The sequence below is a fragment of the Lynx canadensis genome, chromosome E1 (assembly GCF_007474595.2).
Source record: "Lynx canadensis isolate LIC74 chromosome E1, mLynCan4.pri.v2, whole genome shotgun sequence".
Lineage (NCBI taxonomy): Eukaryota > Metazoa > Chordata > Mammalia > Carnivora > Felidae > Lynx > Lynx canadensis.
Genome location: NC_044316.2, coordinates 47,726,618 through 47,747,986, shown reverse-complemented (window position 1 = coordinate 47,747,986; position 21,369 = coordinate 47,726,618). Strand labels below are relative to the sequence as shown.

The following is a 21,369-nucleotide window of genomic DNA, read 5'->3' as shown; positions in this document are numbered from 1 at the left end:
GAATGGCCTTCTTTGTCCTTTTTTTTTCCTTTAAGAACTTCTTCAGATAAGAGCTCTTCAAATTTACCCTAGTGTGTGTTTAAAGATGACTAATCGGTTGCCTTAGGAATCAGAAGAACTTAAAACTTAAGTGTGAAAGGTCAAGGTTGTTATGGCTGACCAGTCAGAAGTGACGTCAGAGCATCACCCAAAGATCATCAGTCATCAGGTAACACAAGTGGGCCCTGAGCTCCTTAAGGATAGGGACCTTAGCTTTCATCTCTGATTCTGTGGACTAAGCAATATGTCTGAGTAGCATCAGAAGCCATGGGCCATGGACTTTGTCTACCATGCTTGAAATGATGTGGCCCAAGGGGACCTTCCCGGGGGCAGGTGGGGTACATTTGGGACCCCAGGGACATGAGGGTATGGAGGCACAGGATGGAGGAAGGGCAGTGAGGGTTCAGGGAGAGAACAGGACAGGGCAAGAGGGACAGCAAAACTGTTCTGTGGCATTGATGGGCAGGACACGTTCTAGAGTCTGCATCTTTGGGCACAGAAAGAAAGAGACTGGACAACAACCCTCAGAAGCCAGGTGATCCCCAAGAATCAGCCTCCTGGCAGATGCAGGGAATAAAGAACCAGAGGAAGAGGAAAAGGTTGATGAGCTCCACTTCTGACGGTCTTCCATTCCCCGGGCGCCAAAAGTAGGATGTACTTCCACGGCCCTCATTAAATCTGGAAGGAGAGGGTCATCAGGGCCTCCTGTCCTCTCAAGTCCCTCCCACTTTCCTGATCTTGCACATTTATCTAAAAAGCCAGAGAGGCAATCCACAGATGGACAGAAAAGATTTAGAATGCAAACAGGATCAACTGAGGGAGTCAACAAGAGATGACTGGTTTGGGTCAAAGCGAGGAAGGCTGGGACCAGATTCTCATTTGGGTGTGATGATTCAGGTCAGCCCAGCCAACGAGAATGGACACTCCACCAGAAGAGGGACTTCATTGGAGTCACTGCTGTATCTCTGATGCTCGAACGTAGTGGACAGTCTAGGCATACGTAATGGCTGTGGGATGAACGGAGCCAGGATGTGCCAGATGCTGTGCTAGAAGGTGCTAGAAGGTGGGAAGGCATAAAGAAAGGACTTTATGAAGCTTGCTGTTGGGGAGACTAACTCTGAAAGGATAATTATCCCAGAGTGTGCCGGAGATCAGCGTGGAGGGCTGGGGAAGCAAAGAGAGAGAACACAGGGCACAGAAAGGCAGGAACTACCCCGTAGGTAAGGGGAGGCTCTCACCCCACTGAATCGGGAAAGAGGCAAATGGAGACAAATATGGCGGTGGCAATGACATGCCCAAGGCTCACCGGGTCATCATCATCACACAAAGTCCAACAGAAACGCTTCCCAGACGGCTTTTGGCCTTGATGGCCTCACATCTGACCCCTTAGAAGGAACAGCAGCAGAGTTCATTTGCAGCCCTTTACTCGCATCTGCGGTACGAAACTAGGTATATCTGGCTCGCGTCTCTCCACGGTCTCCTGGGTCGTCCCTGAGGTTCTGTTGAGTTTAGGACATCTTTATCAGTTTTAGTGGCTTTGTCAGGGTGTGTTTAAGACACCGCCTAGGAACAGCCATAAAAAACCATAAACCCATGTGTGGCTGTCCAACTTTGACGGTGTCCATAATATCACCCTCCTTTACCATATTCTATCCATAAGTTAAATTATTGCAACTAAAAGAGGAACCCTCCCAGGTGCACAACAGAAAGCACAGATGGTGAGAAACACGGGACGGTTCACAATCACAAAAGTGCACGCGCGCCTTCAGTCCTCAGCCAGCAAAGGAAAAATGATTAGTCGTTAATGATTCTTGGCGGGTTAGGCTCCGGGCTTAAGATTGATATAGTTATGGAAGGACAAAGTACCAAGCACCAGAGTTTGTGTTTCAGTGCATCATCTGTGCCGTGTCCAGGTGCTCTGAGGTAAATTATACACTCTATGACAGGAAAAACCCCTGACGAATAGGTGGTGACTCAACATGGAGGTGTTGAAATCTTTGTTTTGCCTGTCTGTTCCTACCTTGAGCCAAATGAAGGAAGCTCTGTGTTCAACTGCTACAAATCATTCTTGCACCACTCAATGGAAGACTGGCCTCTCTCTGATTCTTTCATTATTTACATTCTGTCAGCCGCAGCTTTAGTTCCTCACCAAAAGATTTCCTAAACTGGGGAGAAAGGAAGGAAGGAAGGAAGGAAGGAAGGAAGGAAGGAAGGAAGGAAGGAAGAAAGAAAAGGGAAAAATCCCAAACTACCCCTGAGAGAACCCACTTGGGAGAATTCCTCTCATCAATACAAGCATAGAGTTGACACGCAAAGTGCTGAGGCCACCAGTACGATCATTGCATATGGCGGGTGGGCGAGTGGATGGGTTCAGGACATGGGCTGTGGCTCAGGTGTCCAGGGTTCAAATCTCAGCTCTGCTAGTTCCTAGCTGTGTAATGTTGGCTATATACCTTCACCTCTTCGTGTCTCATTGCCCCTTTGCTCCCCCTGGGTTAAATGGGGATAGTATTAACACCACCTCCTATGACGTGATGTTGAATAAGCTAACACTTGCTTATAAAAAGCTTAAAATAGTTCCTGGGACATCGTTAAGCCCTCAATGAATGTTAAATATATATATATTTTTAATTGTCATTTGTCTCTTGTGAAACTTTATGTGATCAAGTCTGTTTGGGTTAGCTACAGAGAGCTAAGTGATCTAGCCTCAACTACGGATATTTGTTTATAAATTTAACATTTATATTTCATTGGTCCAATGGGCAAGGAAATACCATTGTCTGACCGCCTCAGCAGACTTGCCCCGGATGTCATTGTTTCTGTATGAGAACAGCTATCATCAAATGGTATGCTTTCTGCATTCAATTAATTCACTCCTTTGAAATTCCACTAAAATTGTTTTCTTTTTTTTAAAACTTTTTTAATGTTAATTTATTTTTGAGAAAGAGAGAGGGACAGAGTGTGAGCAGGAGGGGGGCAAGGAGAGAGAGGGAGACACAGAATCCGAAGCAGGCTCCAGGCTCTGAGTTGTCAGCGCAGAGCCTGACACGGGCTTGAACCCACTAGCCATGAAATCATGACCTGAGCTGAAGCCAGACGCTTAACCGACTGAGCCACCAGGCGCCCCAGTAAAATTGTTTCCTGTGGCTATGGAGCAATCTGTAGACTAGATTCTTTTTCAATGTTAGGCCTTTTTTTTCTTTTAGCTCAAACCATTTCTTGATCCATGACACCAAGTTTCAAAGGTAACGAATCTAGATTTGACAACCTTTAGTCCAGTTTCCTCTGAATCATTTTGATTCTTTTAGGGAAGCAGCTCATGCCCTCTTAGGAACACCCATGCACGCAGTACCCCAGCTACGGCCCTTAGGCTTCCCACTGTTCCCAGATCTTTTAAAAAGGGCAGAAGAAAAATCTCCATGTAACACTGGGCATCAGATAAAATGACACACAAAGCTGTTGTTAAAAAGAAAACCACAGGGGAGCCTGGGTGGCTCAGTCGGTTGAGTGTCCAACTTCAGCTCAGGTCGTGATCTCGTGGTTCGTGAGTTTGAGTCCCGCGTCGTCTGCTGACGGGGCAGAACCTGCTTGGGACTCTCTCTCTCTGCCCCTCCTTCGCCCTCAAAATAAATAAATTAATTAAAAAAAAAAAAAAAAAAGAAAGAAAGAAAACCACATGGGTGCCCGGGTGGCTCAGTCAGTTGAGCATCCAACTCTTGATGTTGGCTCAGGTCATGATCTCACTGTTGGGAGACTGAGCCCCACGTCAGTCTCTGCACTAGACACGGAGCCTGCTTAAGATTTTCTCTCTCTCTCTCTCTCTCTCTGCCACTTGTGCTTTTTCTCTCAGAGAGAAAGAAAGAAAGAAAGAAAGAAAGAAAGAAAGAAAGAAAGAAAGAAAGAAAGAGAAAGAAATCCACTGGCCTAAAATGGTGTCACTTAGACCAAGTTCCCAAACTGATGTGTCATACATGATCTAATTACAGTTTCAACCTTCCCCAGAAATGTCATCTCACTTGACCCACAGGCCAGGAGTTTTTCAGTCCATACCAATGAATCTGTCACCTGGGTCCTCTCCACCCTCCCCAGAGAAAGATGAGATAATCCCTGTGGAAAGACACTTTGTTTTCCCCCCTAGAAAGCTGCCTCACCTGGAGAAATGCTTTTGTTTGGCTAACAACCTTCTTGCCCCACACTCCTTCTTTAAAAACCTTCCACTTTGTACAGCTTCTTGGGAGTGCCTGCACTTGCCAGGTGGGATGCGGCCCGATTCATGGATTGTTTCACAAAGCCGATTAGATCTGCAAATTGTCTTGGTTGAATTTTGCTGTTTAATGCTGTCGATGTGAGTTTTTATGTCCCCCGAGGGTCACTTTTGTCATTCTTTTTGTTTTGCCCAGAACAACACTCAGAGCATATTGTTACCCTCTCCTGTTTAATTTACTGAAGTTACAGGTTGAAAATATAGTTTCTTCCTTAAACTTTTAGGTTCAATTTATAAATCTCACTCTTTGATGTACAAGTCACTTTAGAGATGCTTGAAGAAAACCCTCACACACCACAGGGAAGTATCAATCGTCTGGCAAACACAGTTCTCCCCATGAAGACCTACCATTCAGGTTTCATAAGTCCAAGGGATTAAACTTATAAAACCGATGAATCTTAACGTTCTCTTAAGCGTTTTACTGCCGCTTATAAAGGCAGTATGAGTTCAACTTGAAATTACAGTCCAAATCCATTAGTGGGTTGCACATTTTAAATTAGAATCACAATATGCCCTCAATATGCCCAATTCTCTCGAATACAGGTATACACAGCTTGTTTCTAAGATCAACCGAAAAATACAAATGCTGCAGGGTTAAGGTACTTTATCATCTCTACAGGTGAGTCTGGATCTCCTTGGGGTGGAGAATGTCCGCCCCCTGAATAGTAGACCTTTATAACCTACCTGCAATGTGAGATTCCTGTCTTACCCAGCCGAGGCTGTTGCTAGACATCCCAAAAGAGAATGAAATCTCCAACTAAGACACCCAAGGGTGACTTTTCTTGTGACTGCCCAGGAATTTGGGCCCTTTTTCAGTCACTCTGCCCCAAATTCCATTCTCCCCATCTGCCTAAAAACAGAGCCTTCCAAGAGAACTCGACTGTCATAAATCTCCTCCTTGGGACTTTCATAACTTTTATCAATGGAGATAAAGTCACGGCGATAAGGAGTCACCTACACAGATGTTGTCACAAAAATACCACATTTCCCATCTGTTCTCCTAAAGGCCTGTTTATCCTTCCCAGAAGCCATTTGTTTTTTACCTACATGCCCTTTTTTCTCACCTGTCTTTCCCTACTGACATGTTAGATCAGCCTCCAATTCTAACCACCCCTTTGAGTAACATTGTTCTGTGTGCCTCTGCATAGGTACACGAATACATCTTGGTCTTTTCTCCTGTCAATCTGTCTTTTGTTCATTTAATTCACACGTACCCAACACTGAACCTAAGTGGGTATACGCAACTTTTTTTCTTCCCGCACACCTATCAACCATACTTAGTCAATGTATCTACTGGACATATCTATTCACTGCTCCCTCTCCAGGGTGATTCCTATCATCACACAAATGTAAGGTTACTGGCCCATAAAACGTGTATTTAAATCTCATTGACTGCCCTCCTTGACTTCTTTTACTACCGTTTTCCATAGCACACTGTAACCTCTCACTTCACTTTCTCTTCTTCCCTTCTTTCTTAAACCCCCTCCAAACAAGCTTTAACGCCTCCCACTTCTCCACTGAAACTGTCTTTTCTGTCCAGTCTTCATCCCCAATGTCTGGGAACAGTGCCTGAGCATGTAAAGCATCCTCCATCAATATTTACTACATAGATTGTTTCTTTTTTTTAATATCAACTTTGTAAAAGTTTATTTATTTTACTTTTTGAGAGAGAGACAGCATGGGTGGGCAGGGGCAGAGAGAGAGAGAGAGGAGAGGGAGAGAGAGGGAGAAAGAGGCGGGGGAGGGAGAGAGAGGGAGGGAATATCTCAAGGAGGCTCTACAATGTCAGGGAGGAGCCCAACATGGGGGCTCAAACCTACGAACGAGGACATCATGACCCAAGCCAAACGCTTGACCGACGGAGCCAGCCAGGCGCCCCATAGATTGTGTTTCTGAATACTTTCCTTATTCTCCTTATTTGCTAAAGCCACACTTTGTATAGAAATCGGAGTGACATTTGAATGGATTCCAGGACTTTGGGAGGGGTCTCCCTTCCAGTTCCAAGGCCATGCCGAACAGACACAATTGCAGATTGTAGTGTTGGCCAAAAAAAATACTAAGTGTGCATTCAAAAGAACCAAGCTGTCATCACCGCACTGATACTTATGAATCAGCCTCCTCCCCGGAGGGGGCTGGCATTCTACGCCCCTTACTGACCTACCTGTCTGAACTTTGCGGGCCATCCCTTCCGGGCTGCTTCTCCAAGTTCTGTTTCAATCTTTGCCCTCTGCCAATTGGTGGGAGGTGTGCTATTTTTGCTTCATTACTGCACACAGCATAAAACACCCAAACTGAAACGGGATCAAAGCTTTGAAGGTAGTTATGCATGGGCTTTAAATGATGGCTGTCATAAAGATAGAAGTGAGCATATGTGAGGAGTTACATTTTGCCAGGTGGAATGTCCCAGCCTTCCCTCTCCCACCGAAAGCACAAAGAGAATGTAAATTATACAGAGGCAGGGATTGTATCTGTTGTGTTCCCACTGTATCAATGTATGGCAAACACACAGGGCGCCTGGGTGGCTCAGTCAATTAAGTGATTAAGCCTCCGGCTTCTGCTCAGGTCATGATCTCACTAGCTCAGAGCCTGGAACCTGCTTCACGTTCCGGGGCTCTTTCTGCCCCTTCTCTGCTTGTTCTGTCTCTGTCTGTCTGTCTCTCTCTCAAAACTAAATAAACAAACGTAAAAAAAAAATGCACACAGTATAATATATTAATATTCCAGGACTTAGCATTCATTGCTGTGCACATGGATGGGGAGCTGGTCAATGCCAGAACTTTCCCTCTGCTCAGCTACCTTAAAGTTGACTCCCACTCCCAACTATCGTTTAAAACCAGTTCCTAGGAGCACCTAGGTGGCTCAGTCAGTTAAGCGTCTGACTTTGGCTCAGGTCATGATCTCATGGCTTGTGGGTTCGAGCCCCTTGTTGGGTTCAGTGCTGACAACTCGGAGCCTGGAGCCTGCCTCCGATTCTCTGTCTTAGTCTCTCTGGCCCTCCCCAGCTCCTGCTCTGTTTCTCACTCTCTCTCTCTCAAAGATAAATAAACACTAAAAACAACAACAACAACAACAACAACAACAAAAACCCAGCTCCTAGACTTTTCGTAATGCAAAATCCTAGAAAGAATACAGAAGTCCTTGCCCTGAAAGGAGAGGTTGGAGGGAGGTTTTGTCCAAAAGGATATATAATAAAGGGTACAAAAAATGACAAAGGGGAGGGGAGGAAGTAAATGTGGATCTAGCTGTGGGTAGGGGAGTAAATTTTTTTTTGGTGGGGGGGTGAGGAGGTTTCTGAGAGGCTACTGAGAATGTGGGAAATCCCAATGAGTGTGGCAAGGAAGAAAGGGAAGAAAGGGTTGAAAAGTCTGGTTGGGGGTTGGTTATAAATTGGGTTTTGTTCGATTCTCTTAGAGGGACTTGAGAAATAAATGATATATTTTTTTTTTAATTTTTTTTTTCAACGTTTATTTATTTTTGGGACAGAGAGAGACAGAGCATGAACGGGGGAGGGGCAGAGAGAGAGGGAGACACAGAATCGGAAACAGGCTCCAGGCTCCGAGCCATCAGCCCAGAGCCTGACGCGGGGCTCGAACTCCCGGACCGCGAGATCGTGACCTGGCTGAAGTCGGATGCTTAACCGACTGCGCCACCCAGGCGCCCCTAAATGATATATTTTTAATTTGACTCTTATTTCCTTTTTCTTATTGGACTGTGCTTCTGTATTTTCATAGAATTTTATTTTAGAGAGAGAGCCAGCGGGGAGAGGGGCAGAGAGTCTTTTTTTTTTTTTATTTTTTAACATTTATTTATTATTGAGAAACAGAGAGACAGAGCATGAGCAGGGGAGGGGCAGAGATAAGGGGAGACACAGAACCTGAAGCAGGCTCCAAGCTCTGAGCTGTCAGCACAGAGCCCGACAGGGGGCTCGAACTCATGAACTGCAAGATCATGACCTGAGCCGAAGTCAGACGCTTAACTGACTGAGCCACGCAGGTGCCCTTAGGGGGAGAGAGTGTCTTAAGCAGGCTCCATGCTCAGCACAGAATAGAGCCCAAGGAGGTGGGGCTCGATCCCATGACGCTGGGATCGTGACCGGAACCGAAATCAAGAGCTGGACGCTTAACTGGCTGAGCCCCCCAGGCGCTCCAGGGCTGAAGCTCTCGCCTTCCGAATGATAGCAGAACACTGAGTTCCCTGAGGGCAGGAAGCATATCTTCTTTATTTTGTATTCCTGGGTGTAGCCAGGCGCCTGCCACAGAGTTGGAGCTCAGGGAGTAGTTCTGGAATGGAAACAAACCAGACTGTCACCTACCAGACCTAGTGGGCTTGTCTTAGCCCCCCAGGCAAGGGCAGCTGAAAGCCTTGTGGGAGGGCCAACTGTTGTTTCGGCTAGTTTTCTTCTGGTTTGTCTGTTGGGTTTAGTGTGCTTAGCTCCTCGACTTGTAAAGTTTTTAGAGTTTTGTTGCCGTATGATTGACTTACAGTAAACTGTACTGTATAATTCAAAGTGTATAATCCGGTGAGTTTTGATATGTGAACACATGGGAAGCCCACACCCAATGAACATAGCCGTCACCCCAACAGCTTCCTCCTGGTCATGACGTTTGGCATGTTTTGTGCTGTTTCAAGGTTCTATGATCTAGAGGTAAAGAGGAGAGGTAGGGGATGGGTGAAAGAAGGTTCATCGTGAAGCTACAGTTGTCAAATCCGGGTGAGAGGTACACTTTCGCACATAGGTGGGCAGATAGTTTTCCCCAGCCAGGTTTGGGAAAGTGGGACAACGCTTATGTACCCACTTCCATTTTAATCAGTAGTGAATGGCAAGTCATGGGAGTTGCGGGGGTTGTCACATAACTAGCATTTGCAAAGAATCCAGGCACTATGACCTTTGCTGAAAAGCAACTTAAAGGTGAAGGTGGGGGACCACGGTATCTATTTGCAATGTGAACTCTTATGTTTTGGTCAAAAAAAAGTTTTAATGTTTATTTTTGAGAGAGAGGGAGAGACAGAGCATGAGCAGGGGAGGGGCAGAGAGAGAGAGAGAGAGAGAGAGAGAGAGAGAGAGAGAGAGAGAGGGAGACACAGAATCTGAAGCAGGCTCCAGGCTCCGAGCTGTCAGCGCAGAACCCGAGGCGGGGCTTGAACTCATAAATTGTGAGATCATGACCTGAGCCAAAGTCAGACGCTTAACTGACTGAACCACCCAGGCGCCCCTGTTTTTGTTTTTGAGAGAGAGAAAGAGAGAGAGAGCACAAGTGAGCAAGGGGCAGAGAGAGAGAGAGAGAGAGAGAGAGAGAGAGAGAGAGAGAAGCAGGGCTGGAGCACACAAAGTGCGATCATGACCTGAGCTGAAGTCTGATACTTAACCAACTGAGAAATCCAGCGCCCTCTAAGGTACGTTTTTATACTCCCTCCATGTGTTGCCTCATAGTCATTGGGAGTGGAGCGAAATACATCTGTCAACTCAGAAGAAAGAACTTAAAAGAACACGGGAGCTCTCAGCTCTGTTCCCCCAAAATGCAGACTTGGTAAAGCCAAGAAGGACCACCCTACCTTGCATTTGTATGAGATTTTACGATTTACTAAACACTTATACTCATCAACTGGTTAAATCCTTTAAAAAAAAATTTTTTTTTAAGTTTATTTACTTTTGAGAGAGGGAGAGAGACAGACCATGAGTCGGGGAGGGGCAAAGAGAGAGGGAGACAAAGAATCCGAAGCAGGCTCCAGGCTCTGAGCTGTCAGCACAGAGTCCGACGCGGGTCTGAAACCCACAAACCGTGAGATCATGACCTGACCTGAAATCTGACGCTAAACCGACCACCCCAGGCGCCCCTCAACTGGTTAAAATCTTAAGAAAGTCCTAGGATGGTTAAGAATATCTCCATTTTTAGAAGGAGAAGTCAATTTACTCAAGTTACACAAACTAATAAGTGCCCATATCTGGTTTGTGCCATGGCTACTATGGAAAACTGGAAAAAAGTGGAGAAAAAACACTTTCAGGAGGAAGCTGAAATACTGGACACCAAGAAGCCTTCTTGGGCAATCCACTCAGGAATTCAACTCCCAGTTGTAGTCGAGGGCTAAGGAAGAGGTGAGGGTCCATGGCTTAAAACAGATTTCTCAGATATTTTACATTCAAATTGGCAGTTTCTACTTCATGCAACAATAACAAAATTCTGGCAACAAAACTTTCTGTGTTTAAAATAATAAATGGGAGCACCTGGGTGGCTCAGTCAATTAAGCCTCTGACTCTTAATCTTGGCACAGGTTATGATCTCATGGTTCCTGGGACGGAGCCCCACATTGGGCTCTGTGCTGACAGTGCACAGCCTGCTTGGGATTCTCTCTCTCCTTTTCCCTCTCTGCCTCTCTCTGTCACTCTCAAAAATAAATAAATAAACTTAAAAAAATAAAATAATAAATCCCTCCTTTTTGATTAGAGGAAAACATGAAAAAAATTATGGCTTCTGATGCCCTTTCAAAATGTGAGTCCTAGGCCAACGTCTTCTCTTCCAGTACAGAAAAGTATCTATGTTCCCACCACCAGAGATAGTCACTTAAACGAACATTTTGCTGTATGTGCCTTTACACACATATGTGCATTCACAAACACATTTGTATTCATATAGATGCAAGTGTGGGTGAGTGTACAGACATTTTAAAAACTGGAATCTTTCAATACTGTTTTACCTCCTGCTTCCTCTACTTACGAGCAAATTAATTCTTTTAATACGATATAGCTAATTAGAAAGCTTTGGTGTTTTGTTTCCAGGCTTTTTAAAAGTTACCATTTTTCTTAAACTAGAAACAAAGATTCTAAGGTACAGGAGAGGACACAGTGAAAGGTTAAGTCTTCCTCCAACCCCTTGGACAACCGTACCTGGTCGTCCTGGTATTAACTCTGGGGCTTCTGACCCACCCACCCCTAGGAAACACTATCCTCCTTCCTAACTTACCGAGCGGCAGTCACTTCCCAGCTAGACTTTGTCTCTCACCATTTCATGAGACCTGTCATTCACCCCAACTCTAAACACTGCCTAAGTAATTATACATCCCCCCCGTTTTCTCAGCTCTCCGAAACCTTGGATTAAGTCATTGAGTAAAACACGAGCCTTTTAATTATCTTGGTTACCATAAATCTCAGAATCAAGCTTTTTATACACGTAAACAATTCCTATTGCTCCATTTGAAAACGTCCTGGTCCATTTGAAAACAGAATAGTGATTCTGCACAGAGCAACAAGTTTTAGGTGGTAGCCTAAAGATTATTGGTTTTAAGTGAACCAGTCTGGTTTTAGAGTCATCACTGCAGTGGCCTCACTTTGATCCCAGCCCCCGGCCTCTGGGTCCTGCTGGTCTGAGCAAGACCTGTACAAAGTCTGGAACTTACTGGTCAAAGGCAGGGCTCACAGAGAAGGGTTCTGACAAACCATATTCAGTCTACCATTCCCTGTTCTTTCCTGCACCTTCTCCATGAAGCAGCTGACTCTAAAATCATTACCAATGCCCAGGACTGACTTACCGCTCCCTCTCCCCCTTTCTGTAATGCCCTCCATTTCAGTGCTATGAAGGAGAATTCTCTGGTTGGGTGCAGGGGTGAACTGCAGCCCACATTTCCATCCGTCCTTGCCAGGGGCAGTGTTACACTGCTTGGTAAATCTGTTCCTGGTACATCTCCACCCACAGCCCCTACAAATGGGCTACGCTGTAGGCAACCAACCACTGAGGCTCAGCCCAGTTATCCATCAACTGGCTTCCAGTTAGTTCTCTCTTCACCCACAAGAAACAACAGTAACAACTGAGGCAGGAAAGCCAAGTCACAACCTGAAAGAAAAGATATATTGTCTCCATCTGGTCCACCCATTGGGGAGATCAGTCGCTCCATTCCACCACATAGGAGACGACCAAGCTGCTGCCATGGCTCCTTTGGTTGTTAGCTCATCTTCCGTATTACTTTACTCTGGGATTCCAGTCTCTGCAATCTCACTCTCCAACTCTGCCAGCTTTTTCTCCCATCATTACATCAAAGCTTTAGGGAAACCGAAAGAATCCTGTCTTTATAAAATGTGTGAGGACCACACTTAAGATGGTGAGGAGAAAAGAACTGTGTGTTTTATTCCGTGTGCTATCGGATTTACGATTCTTAACAAACAACCATGGCTTGGAATGCTTACGGTGTTTTGCGGAGAAGTTGATCCATGTTCCCAACATGCTCTGCTTTTCATTCCTTCCCTTGCCTCTTCCTTTTTTGCCTCCTTGGCTTGGAGGCGCTGCCATGATGGGTGAACTTTCTGATCAGAGTATCAAACAGGTGCACTCTCTTAGCATTAACAACATTGTAAACGGGCCAGCAAAGCGCACGCTCCACTAATGGCCAGTCTATAGCTTACACTTGCTAAAATACGAAAGACACTTCTAGAATCAGGCATTCCATGAGCCAATCTTAAAAGATGGTAGCCCTAGGTGATCCCTGTGATGGACTCTAAAATTGGCATATATCTTTACTTTTTTTTTCCTTTTTATTTTAAACTTCTTGAAGAATTAACCTGCTCTCTTTCTTGACGTTCCTCAGCTCGTGTCGTTGTTTTGTGACCCTAGTGAATCTGACAACGTAGAAAAACAACAGTGAGACGCTGGGGGATGGTTGTTTCCCTTATGTATGTTAAGCACCCTCCAGGCAGAACTAATAAATATTCAGCAAGTGATTAGCTGGTCCATCCCCACGTGTCCTTTGCAGATCCTGCCAGCTCTCCTTTCACCAGCAGTTTCACTTGGTAATTTACAAGTGTTCTGGCTGCACTCTGCACCTGCCAGCATGGCAGTAATTAGCTTAGGATGCAAAACGCTTTCTAAATTAAGGTTCCGGACTTGTAGAATCAAGAAAGGCTGATAATCAACCTTGCAACTGGAGTACCCAACGAGCAACGGGATAAATAGGGATAAACAACCAGGGCAAGTCCTTTAACCGTCCCGCGTGCACATTAGAGGTCTATGCAAGATGCAGGTGAAACCCAGCTCAACAGTTAGGGGCAGGTGGCAGGGTCAGTGGGCGAAGATTTGCGATCAAGCCCTTCCTCCTGCCCTATATAAGCAGCGTGGAGGGCGCGGGCCGGGGCGTTTAGGGGCACCTACGGCTGGAGGGACATAAAGCCCCAACGCCGCGTCTCGGAAGGTGAGGAAGGGCGGGCGTCCGAGCGGGTTGGACCCAGAGACGGCGGCGGCGGCGGCGGGCGCTGCCTGGAGACCGGTGCAGCGAGTCGGAGGTCCCACCGGGGCGAAGGGGGACCAGGAGCTGGGGGAGGGAAAGGATGAGCTGGCTGGGATGGGAGGAGGAAGCCGAGGGAGCAGGAGGCAGAGCCGGAGGAGCGGAAGAAGAGGAGGCGGAGGAGGGCGAGAAGCAGGAGGGAAGGGAGGAAAGGAGAAAGGCGGCGGAGGAGAGCGGCCCGCCCTCCCGGCGTCCTCCTCCGCTCCCAAGTTCGGGCGGGCCCGGCCCAGGCCGCCACCGCCGCCACCCCACCCCACCCCACCCCACCCCCGCCCTTCCCGGGCTGCTCGCAAAACGCGGAGGCGCCGACTCCCCCGGGCGCTCGCGTCCGCCCCGCGCGCGCCCCCGCGGCCCTCGCGCTCCGGGCATGCGCAGTGGGCGGCGCCGCTCCGGGCCGCCCCTGCCGCCGAGAGTAGGAAGCGCGAGCGCCCGGCGCCGGGCTGTCAGTGAGCGTGGGGCCAGCGAGCGAGCGAGCGAACGGCTCCGGCTCCCGCGCCCGCTCCGGCCCGACTCTTCCCCGGCCGCCGCCGCCGCGCCGCGACCTCGGCCGCCGGCCCGCGTTCCCCCCCGCCCCCCGCCCGGGGTCGCCCGCCCCCGCCCCCCCGGCCCTCCCCGGCTGCTGCCGCTCCCCGGCGGAGGCAAGAGGTGGTTGGGGGGACCATGGCTGACGTTTTCCCGGCCAACGACTCCACGGCGTCTCAGGACGTGGCCAACCGCTTCGCCCGCAAAGGGGCGCTGAGGCAGAAGAACGTGCACGAGGTGAAGAACCACAAATTCATCGCCCGCTTCTTCAAGCAGCCCACCTTCTGCAGCCACTGCACCGACTTCATCTGGTAGGTGCGCGCGGGCCGGGGCGCACGGCCGGCGGCCCGGACCCCCTCTCGCGGCGCCCGGGGGGCTGGGGACTGGTCCCCTTGTAGCCTGGGTCGCATCGCTCCGGGGACCCTCGCTCGCCCTCCCCGCCCCCACGGCCGGGCGCGCCCACTCCGGGGCTGACTCACTCGGGGAACTTGGAAAGCCGGCCGAGTCCGAACTCTCGCCCGGAACGGCGCGCGCGCTCCGGCGACGCTTTCGGGCAGGACTCCCGGGGAAGTCGCCGCCAGGTCACACACACCCCCTGCCGCAGGAGGGGAGGCTGGCCCCGCGCCGCAGTGACACTGATCCCCTTCGCGGGTCCAGTGTCCTCCTTCTCCCAGGCACACCCGCCCTTCTGCACCGATAGAGGAGCTGCTGGTTGGGTGTGAGCGAAGGGGAGTGAAAGAGCCCAAAGGGCAGAGTTTTCCCGGAGAAACACGCCCGAAGTAACCGGGGAGCGGCGGCGACTGCGCCTCGCGGTCCAAGTTACGGGCGAGCCAGGCTGGGCGCATTCGGGGGTGTGTTTTGCTCCCCAGCGGGCTTGGACTGCGCTGCTAGCTTGGGTCCCTGCCTACTGTAGCTTGTATCCGCCGGGCACGGGAGACCGGACTTGTCCGGGTGAACCCAGGGGGAGCGGAGAGACCACAAACTGCTGAAAGCTTGCAGTGGAGGAGGGGGGGACTAAGACCAGGCGAATGGCAGGAGGGCAGAGGGAGTCGTCTAAAACAGACCCTGTCAACACGAGATTAGACGTGCAGCCTGGTTGAGGAGGACCGAGGCCTTAGTGAAGAACACTACTGTAAGGTGTCAGAGCTCAAGTAGAATTAACAGTGAATGCAGGCATTAACTTGGGCCAGTGGTTTGGGGATCCTGATAAACGGAAAGCCTTCAGGGGTCTCTGCACCCCGTGAGACCAGGTGAAACCGTACATGCCCTTTTCTGGTCACGGTTCTGGCTTTTACTGATTCTCAGAACGTGGGCGACCCCTTCTCCCACAGACCCCAACGTGTAGAAAGCTGGAACTTCAGGAATACCAGGTGTCCCAGTTTTTTTCCCCTTTAGATTGGCAGATACTTACCAGCCTTCTGTCAATTCACGAATGTGGCTAGGAAGCTCCCCAAGTCAGAACTAAGGCAAGGGTTCCTTAATTCCTGTCGACCTTAGGCTAGGGGCCGCACTCGTGTGACAGTGTCTCAGTGCACCTTGCCACTAACCTTTGCGTGACACACCTTGTTGGGGCCCTAGGCAGAACTGGTGGATGGCTATGTGAATCCATCACACCTGGAGGAACTCGCCTCGAAGGGCACCACAGATGTGCCAAAGTGCTTAACTTGACCCTTCTGGATGGCTATCCGAATCTGCCACACCTGGGGAAAATCCCCTCCAAGGGAGAGTTGGACAAGCCTAGTCCTAATAAGGTGCTTAGTTTTTTCCTTACAAATCTCAATAGTTCCGTGAAAAGCACAGTCATGTCTGTGAATGATTACCACTGTGTAGTCAGCGTACGAAGCAGTTGTGTTCCAAGGAGAGAGGTTAGCCATATCTACAATTACCTAAAATAAGTTCTTAGAGCTTCAGGGCAAAGAAGATCGTGCATCTAGTTAAGGGGAGTCCTGCAGCCTCCTATCCCATGCTCCGTAAAAAGGGAACAGTAAGACTGCTGCCTGTCTGTGCCAGAAGTAGGTAAATTAGGAAAGACTTGTAACATACATACCCAGGCTCGCTAATGTCTTTCCACTATCTGGTGCCCCAAAGGATCGGCCCCTGGTGAACTGCTGTGGCACTTCGGGTCACCAGGTGTAATGTGAAGTGGAAAATAAAGGTCTCCCTGTCAGCTTCCTCCCTGGCTAATTCCCCTGACCGTAAACTACTTGGAAGGTCCTGGAAAATATTCACTAGGATTGTCTCGCAGTGGTTTTAACTTCAGTTATCTTTCATTGTTTTCTGTGGGCCCTTAATTTACCAGCTTGTTTTAAATATTAAAACGCTTTAAAAACGATAAAAGTTTGGGTTTATGTGGGGGGGGGTGACTAAACATATGAAGTGTCTTGTCAACTTAGGATGGCTATGTAAAGCAAAAGATTAGAGCTTATGCTAGAGTTTTAGTGCAGTTCATTCTAGTTGTAACCGTGTTTATGGTTTAATGTGTCTGGCAGGGAGGGCAGAGTAAATCTTCTAAAGTAACAACAAAACAGCCTCTGTATTTGCTTTGAATCCTGTTGATTCTCCCCCCAAAAAATTTCACGTGCAATTTTAATAAACATATTGTAAAACCGGTCTTTTAAATCAAAACTTAATGTTGAGTGGGTACTGTTTGGAAGTTTCTAGACCCCTATTCTATAATAAATGAAGCCACTTCTTTAGGGAGAGCAATGACTTTCATTTGGTCTTTAGGGACAAAATCAAAGTGTACTGCTTTCAAACATAGTCCTCTTGTTGAACATCATGGCCAACTCCAAATACCCTAGCCGTCTGGTCTTGAAACTTCAGTATTAATAACAAAGTGTAAACTTAGAGAAGATTGTTGTACATTGAAAAAATTCAAGGAGCCTTTGGAAGCCATACAGAGGTGGTTTTTTTCCCCCCAAAACCGAATTTATTCAGTACTCTGAGCATGTTTTCCTATAAAATCGTTGGTTCTCACGTATAAACCCTTAGTTCTGTGGAATACTGTTTCATAACTGGCTTAAACTATGGTATACAACACAAGATATGTTAAGATATTTTGTTTCTGTTTTTCAGGGGGTTTGGGAAACAAGGCTTCCAGTGCCAAGGTAAGCTGTCACGTTGGATTTTATTTTCAAGTACAACATGAAACCAGCATTCCAAACGGGAACAATATTTCCAGTCCTTTTTTCTTCGTGATCCAAAAAAAAAGGTGGTTTAGATATTTTCAAAACGAGGTCTCTAAATTTGGACTGTTTAAAAAAAAAAAAAAAATCAAACGGTATTGCCTAGTAATCTGCGTATAGAGCTGCTTTTTTCTCATTGAAGAAAAAAAAAAACCTTCCTGTAACTTTATTTTCTGCCAAGAACATTCTTGTCAGAAACTGCTGTCTCTGTGTGGGTGTTGAGGGAAAGAAATGGAATCACTTTGTATTCATGCGGCTTTTCTGGTTTTGCTCGGTTTTTGTTCTTTATTGCTCTTACCTATGCCTTAGGTTGGACTCCTTGTAACTAATTTTGGGCCATGTATCATTCTAGTGATTCTTCTTGTTTTTGGTTCCCGATTGTTGTCCAGAACAAAGTGAGTACGTCTAAAAGTTACCTAGATCAATCATCACGAGTTGCCATGCTAGGAGGCACGTTTTTCCTTTAGCGTGAATGTGACTGTGTACTAACAACCTCTTGCATCTGGGGAGAAATCCATTTATTTCCACCTCGTGTCTGTAGTTGTGTATCGTGTGTTAGGTAGCTGTTCTATACATTGTGTTCTGTTTAAAGTCAGGGCTTGGTAGCTTGTGAGGGCATTCTGGGCTCACAAGCCCACCTTCTGGCTCTCCTCATCATCTATATTATGTTTACTTAGTTGTGGTTCCATTTCCCATCTGGGTGAAGGTTTATTAAGGTAAGTGGAAAGTACGTCGTAGACTGGAAAATATTATCCTAACACTGTTTAATACTAAGCACATCAGAGACCGTGTACTTCTTAGAACCCTAAAATTGTGCTAGCGAGTTGGTTTATCTTTTAAAGTTCAAATTCATGAACTTGTTTCTTACACTTCCTAAATACGTCTTCAACGCAGCTGTTTTATGGTATAGTTAACATTCTACCTTCACGAGTGCTTCCAACTCTGAATCAATCCCTGAGAGTTGGGAAATCAAGAGATATTCCTTTATAGAGAAAGGTGTGTTACTGCCTCACTCCTTGTAAAAGATGAAAGGAAGATGGGGCTCTTTACGTTTTCCAGTTGTGGACCTGAACTTTGTTAGGCAATGTTTGGGTGTAGGCTGGAAATGTGACTTTATTTTTTAAAAAAACTTAGTTTGTTTTTGACAGATACAGAGCACGAGTGGGGAAGGGGCAGAGAGAAAGGGAGAGACAGAATCTAAAGCAGGCTCCAGGCTCTGAGCTGTCTGCACAGAGCCTGACGCGGGGCTGGAACCCACGAACTGTGAGATTATGACCTGAGCCGAAGTAGGTTGCTTAACTGACTGAGCCACCTAGACACCCCAAAATGAGATTTTTTTTTTTTCTTGAACCTTCCTTTAAAAAAAAAATGTGGCAAGTGTGGTTCCGGGCTAACTGATTTACGTCTATTTTTTGTAACATTTGGGTGGGAACCTATGGAAACATAAAAATACTTGTCGAAATGAAGGTTAGGTGTTAAACTGTGTCATTTCTTATATGTTAAGACTTCAGGATAAGCTTGGTCCCTTCTAGACCTGCTTATTTGAGTCAATTTTGTTGAAATCAGAGTGGCAGTGTTAGGGTGTAAGGGAGTCCTGCATGGTCCCCAACCCCGCCAGACTACATTGAATTTTTTCTTTGGAGTGGATTAGATTCATGGTTTCATGTGAGCTTGACTCCCATAAAGTAAGAAGTGAAATTGTAGGCTCTTCTCTTTTCCCTCCCTCAGAGATAAGATATTCAGTCACTCTTCAAGAGCTCAAAATTTCAAATTTTTCTCCAATATCCACCCACCACAGTAGGCAGTGGATATCCTTCCCTGTCAAAATCTTCCTTATTCTATTTAGTGGTTGCATGTTGGGCGTATGAAACTTATCCATTTCCGATGCTTTAAGTTCACACTAGTGAAATATTGTCGGTGATATCCTTGGACACCATGGTATTTCTATAAAAGATACCTAGAAGAATGTACATCTTAGGTCTTAATGAGTACAGCCGTGTTCTCAGAAGGTTACAATTTGCATTTTCAGTATTAAGTGTACCCCATTCCTTTCCCTCTTACCAGTATAGGATAGGTCTCTTTTTTTTCTGACATTTTTGCTCTGGTAAGTGGAAAGTTTTAATTCTCATCTGGGTAAGGCTGAACATTTTTTCAGACTCGTTTTAGCCTCTGCATTCTGTGGATTGCCTTTACCTAATACTTGAAATGTAGTTCTTACAAAGCAGACAAAATAGAGCAGCGAGTATGTGGTTGATGCAGTTCATTGGGGAAGAAATAAACCACAGGTCTTATTTGGGTGAGTTTCTGCACTGCGTTTACAAACTGTAATTCACAAACCGTTTCAAATACAACCTAATATGCTATCTGCTTGTTACATTTTGTTTAGTATGTATGCTCAGCATTTGACTTCCAGTATGCATGTGCTAATCCATTATTCATAACTTCTGGATGTTAGCCCAGGACAATGCCTTTTAATTGCACAAATACAGTTCTCTAACACTTGCATTTTGGCACTCTCCTCAAAGGTAACATCTCATCATTTTAGAATATACTCAATTTAGAATACACTGTTTTTCTCTTAATGTTCTACCAACGTAAAATCTTGTTTGGTAGAGTCCTGGTCTTCAGGAGAAGAACCCCTCATCTCGTGCCTTTAGCAGCATACCCTCTCGAGATGGCAGTTGGAGTTGGAGACTTTTTGTATTCCTTATGTTTTCTCACCTGATGGAGGCAGCATCTTCTAGCTCTTAGTATATGGTCCATGACTTTGGTCAGTAGAATAGCTGTAGCTAAGTATACCTTAGAGAGACGTATGTGCTCCAAATAGCTCACCTGTTCATAAAGTAAGATAGCTTGAAATCTAAAATATCATCTCCCTTCGTAAATGTTCAGAACTAGAAGACCGAAGCTGTGAGTGGTAGCCCTTTAAAACTGGGTTTCTAATCTATGCTATTAGAAAGCATTTTACAAGCACACAAAGGCTTCTTTTCCCCCCTGCTTCTTCCCCTCCTGGAGATGCAGTCCACATGGAAACAGGACACTTCTCCAAAGACTTCCTGGATTGTTGCCATTTGTGCTTCATGCCGTTGTTTAGATGGCAGTACAGGGGTACTGCTCTGAGAAGGTGGATCTTACCAGGGCCGGTAACCGAGGAGGGTCCCACTGTGAACATTGATTGGCTGCCTGAAATCGTGAAAGCAAGGGCCATACACACTGGAGAACAAAGAAAAACGCAGAAAGAGCGAGGAGCTGTGAGATAGTTAAGGTTCTTAGATGACCAGCGTGGTGCTCTGTAGCTCCGTCCTTTCAAGGGTAATCTCAGAATTTGCCTTTCGATTTTTGTGAGGCTTAACTTTCTCTTGGTTGATATGCTCCTTGCTGGTTTTTTCCTGTGAGGCTAGCAGAGAAGCTGGTCCTTGCCCCCAATCTGTTCCCTCCCTCCAGGAGAGGGAGAAGGGTTTCTCTGGCCTGGTCATTGATGAGGTTGAGATTCAGACCTTGGAAGGTCTGTCTCCTGTTGCTAGTCTTGTGCACCAGCTGCGTCCAAGAGCTTCTGTCATGGAACAGCAGAGACCTTCACCATGCTGCTCAAATGTTGTCTTTTCTCTGGGGGTAGTGGAGCCAGTGGTCTTATCCCTTTCACTACTAGGAAAGGGAACAGGCCAACTAGACTACTAGACTCCCCCCCCCCCACCCCACCCCCCCCAGCAAGACTGCTTGCACTTCTCAAATTTCAGTGATACAAACATTCTCTCCAAATGTGACCTGCTTATCAATGTGACAAACCGTTGTTAGCCTGTTAAATCTGTTCCATCTCGGCATGTTTTTTCTGCTCTTTCTGTTCAACGTCCCAGATCTTCAAGATGAACAACTACCCCAGGATCTTTGAAGAATCCCCTAAAGAGCATCAGATCCCCACCAGTGACCACGATCAACAGACTGTGGCTCTGAGTGATCAACACTGGATGTTGGCGGGGTCTGCTGGGAATGCGTGCGTCCTTGTGTGATCCCCGTGTGCTGCTGTGCATCCATCTTGAATCTGGAGCCATTGCTCTAAGCGCCCCCCAAATACTGTACTTCTCCTGTGATTCT

General features: G+C 46.9%; 1 protein-coding gene across 2 annotated transcripts in view; it reads left to right on the top strand.

Moving 5' to 3' along the window:
* The first annotated feature begins 14,149 nt into the window (after positions 1–14,149).
* PRKCA (protein kinase C alpha) overlaps positions 14,150–21,369 on the top strand; it is a 401,401-nt gene continuing 394,181 nt past the window's right edge. The window contains exons 1-2 of one of the 2 annotated variants that reach the window (XM_030295703.1): positions 14,150–14,403; positions 17,168–17,199. In XM_030295703.1, coding sequence (XP_030151563.1) covers positions 14,231–14,403; positions 17,168–17,199 — 205 coding nt within the window. In that variant the 5' untranslated portion in view covers positions 14,150–14,230. The remainder of the gene's footprint in view (positions 14,404–17,167; positions 17,200–21,369) is intronic. The other variant, XM_030295704.1, reaches the window with a different exon arrangement.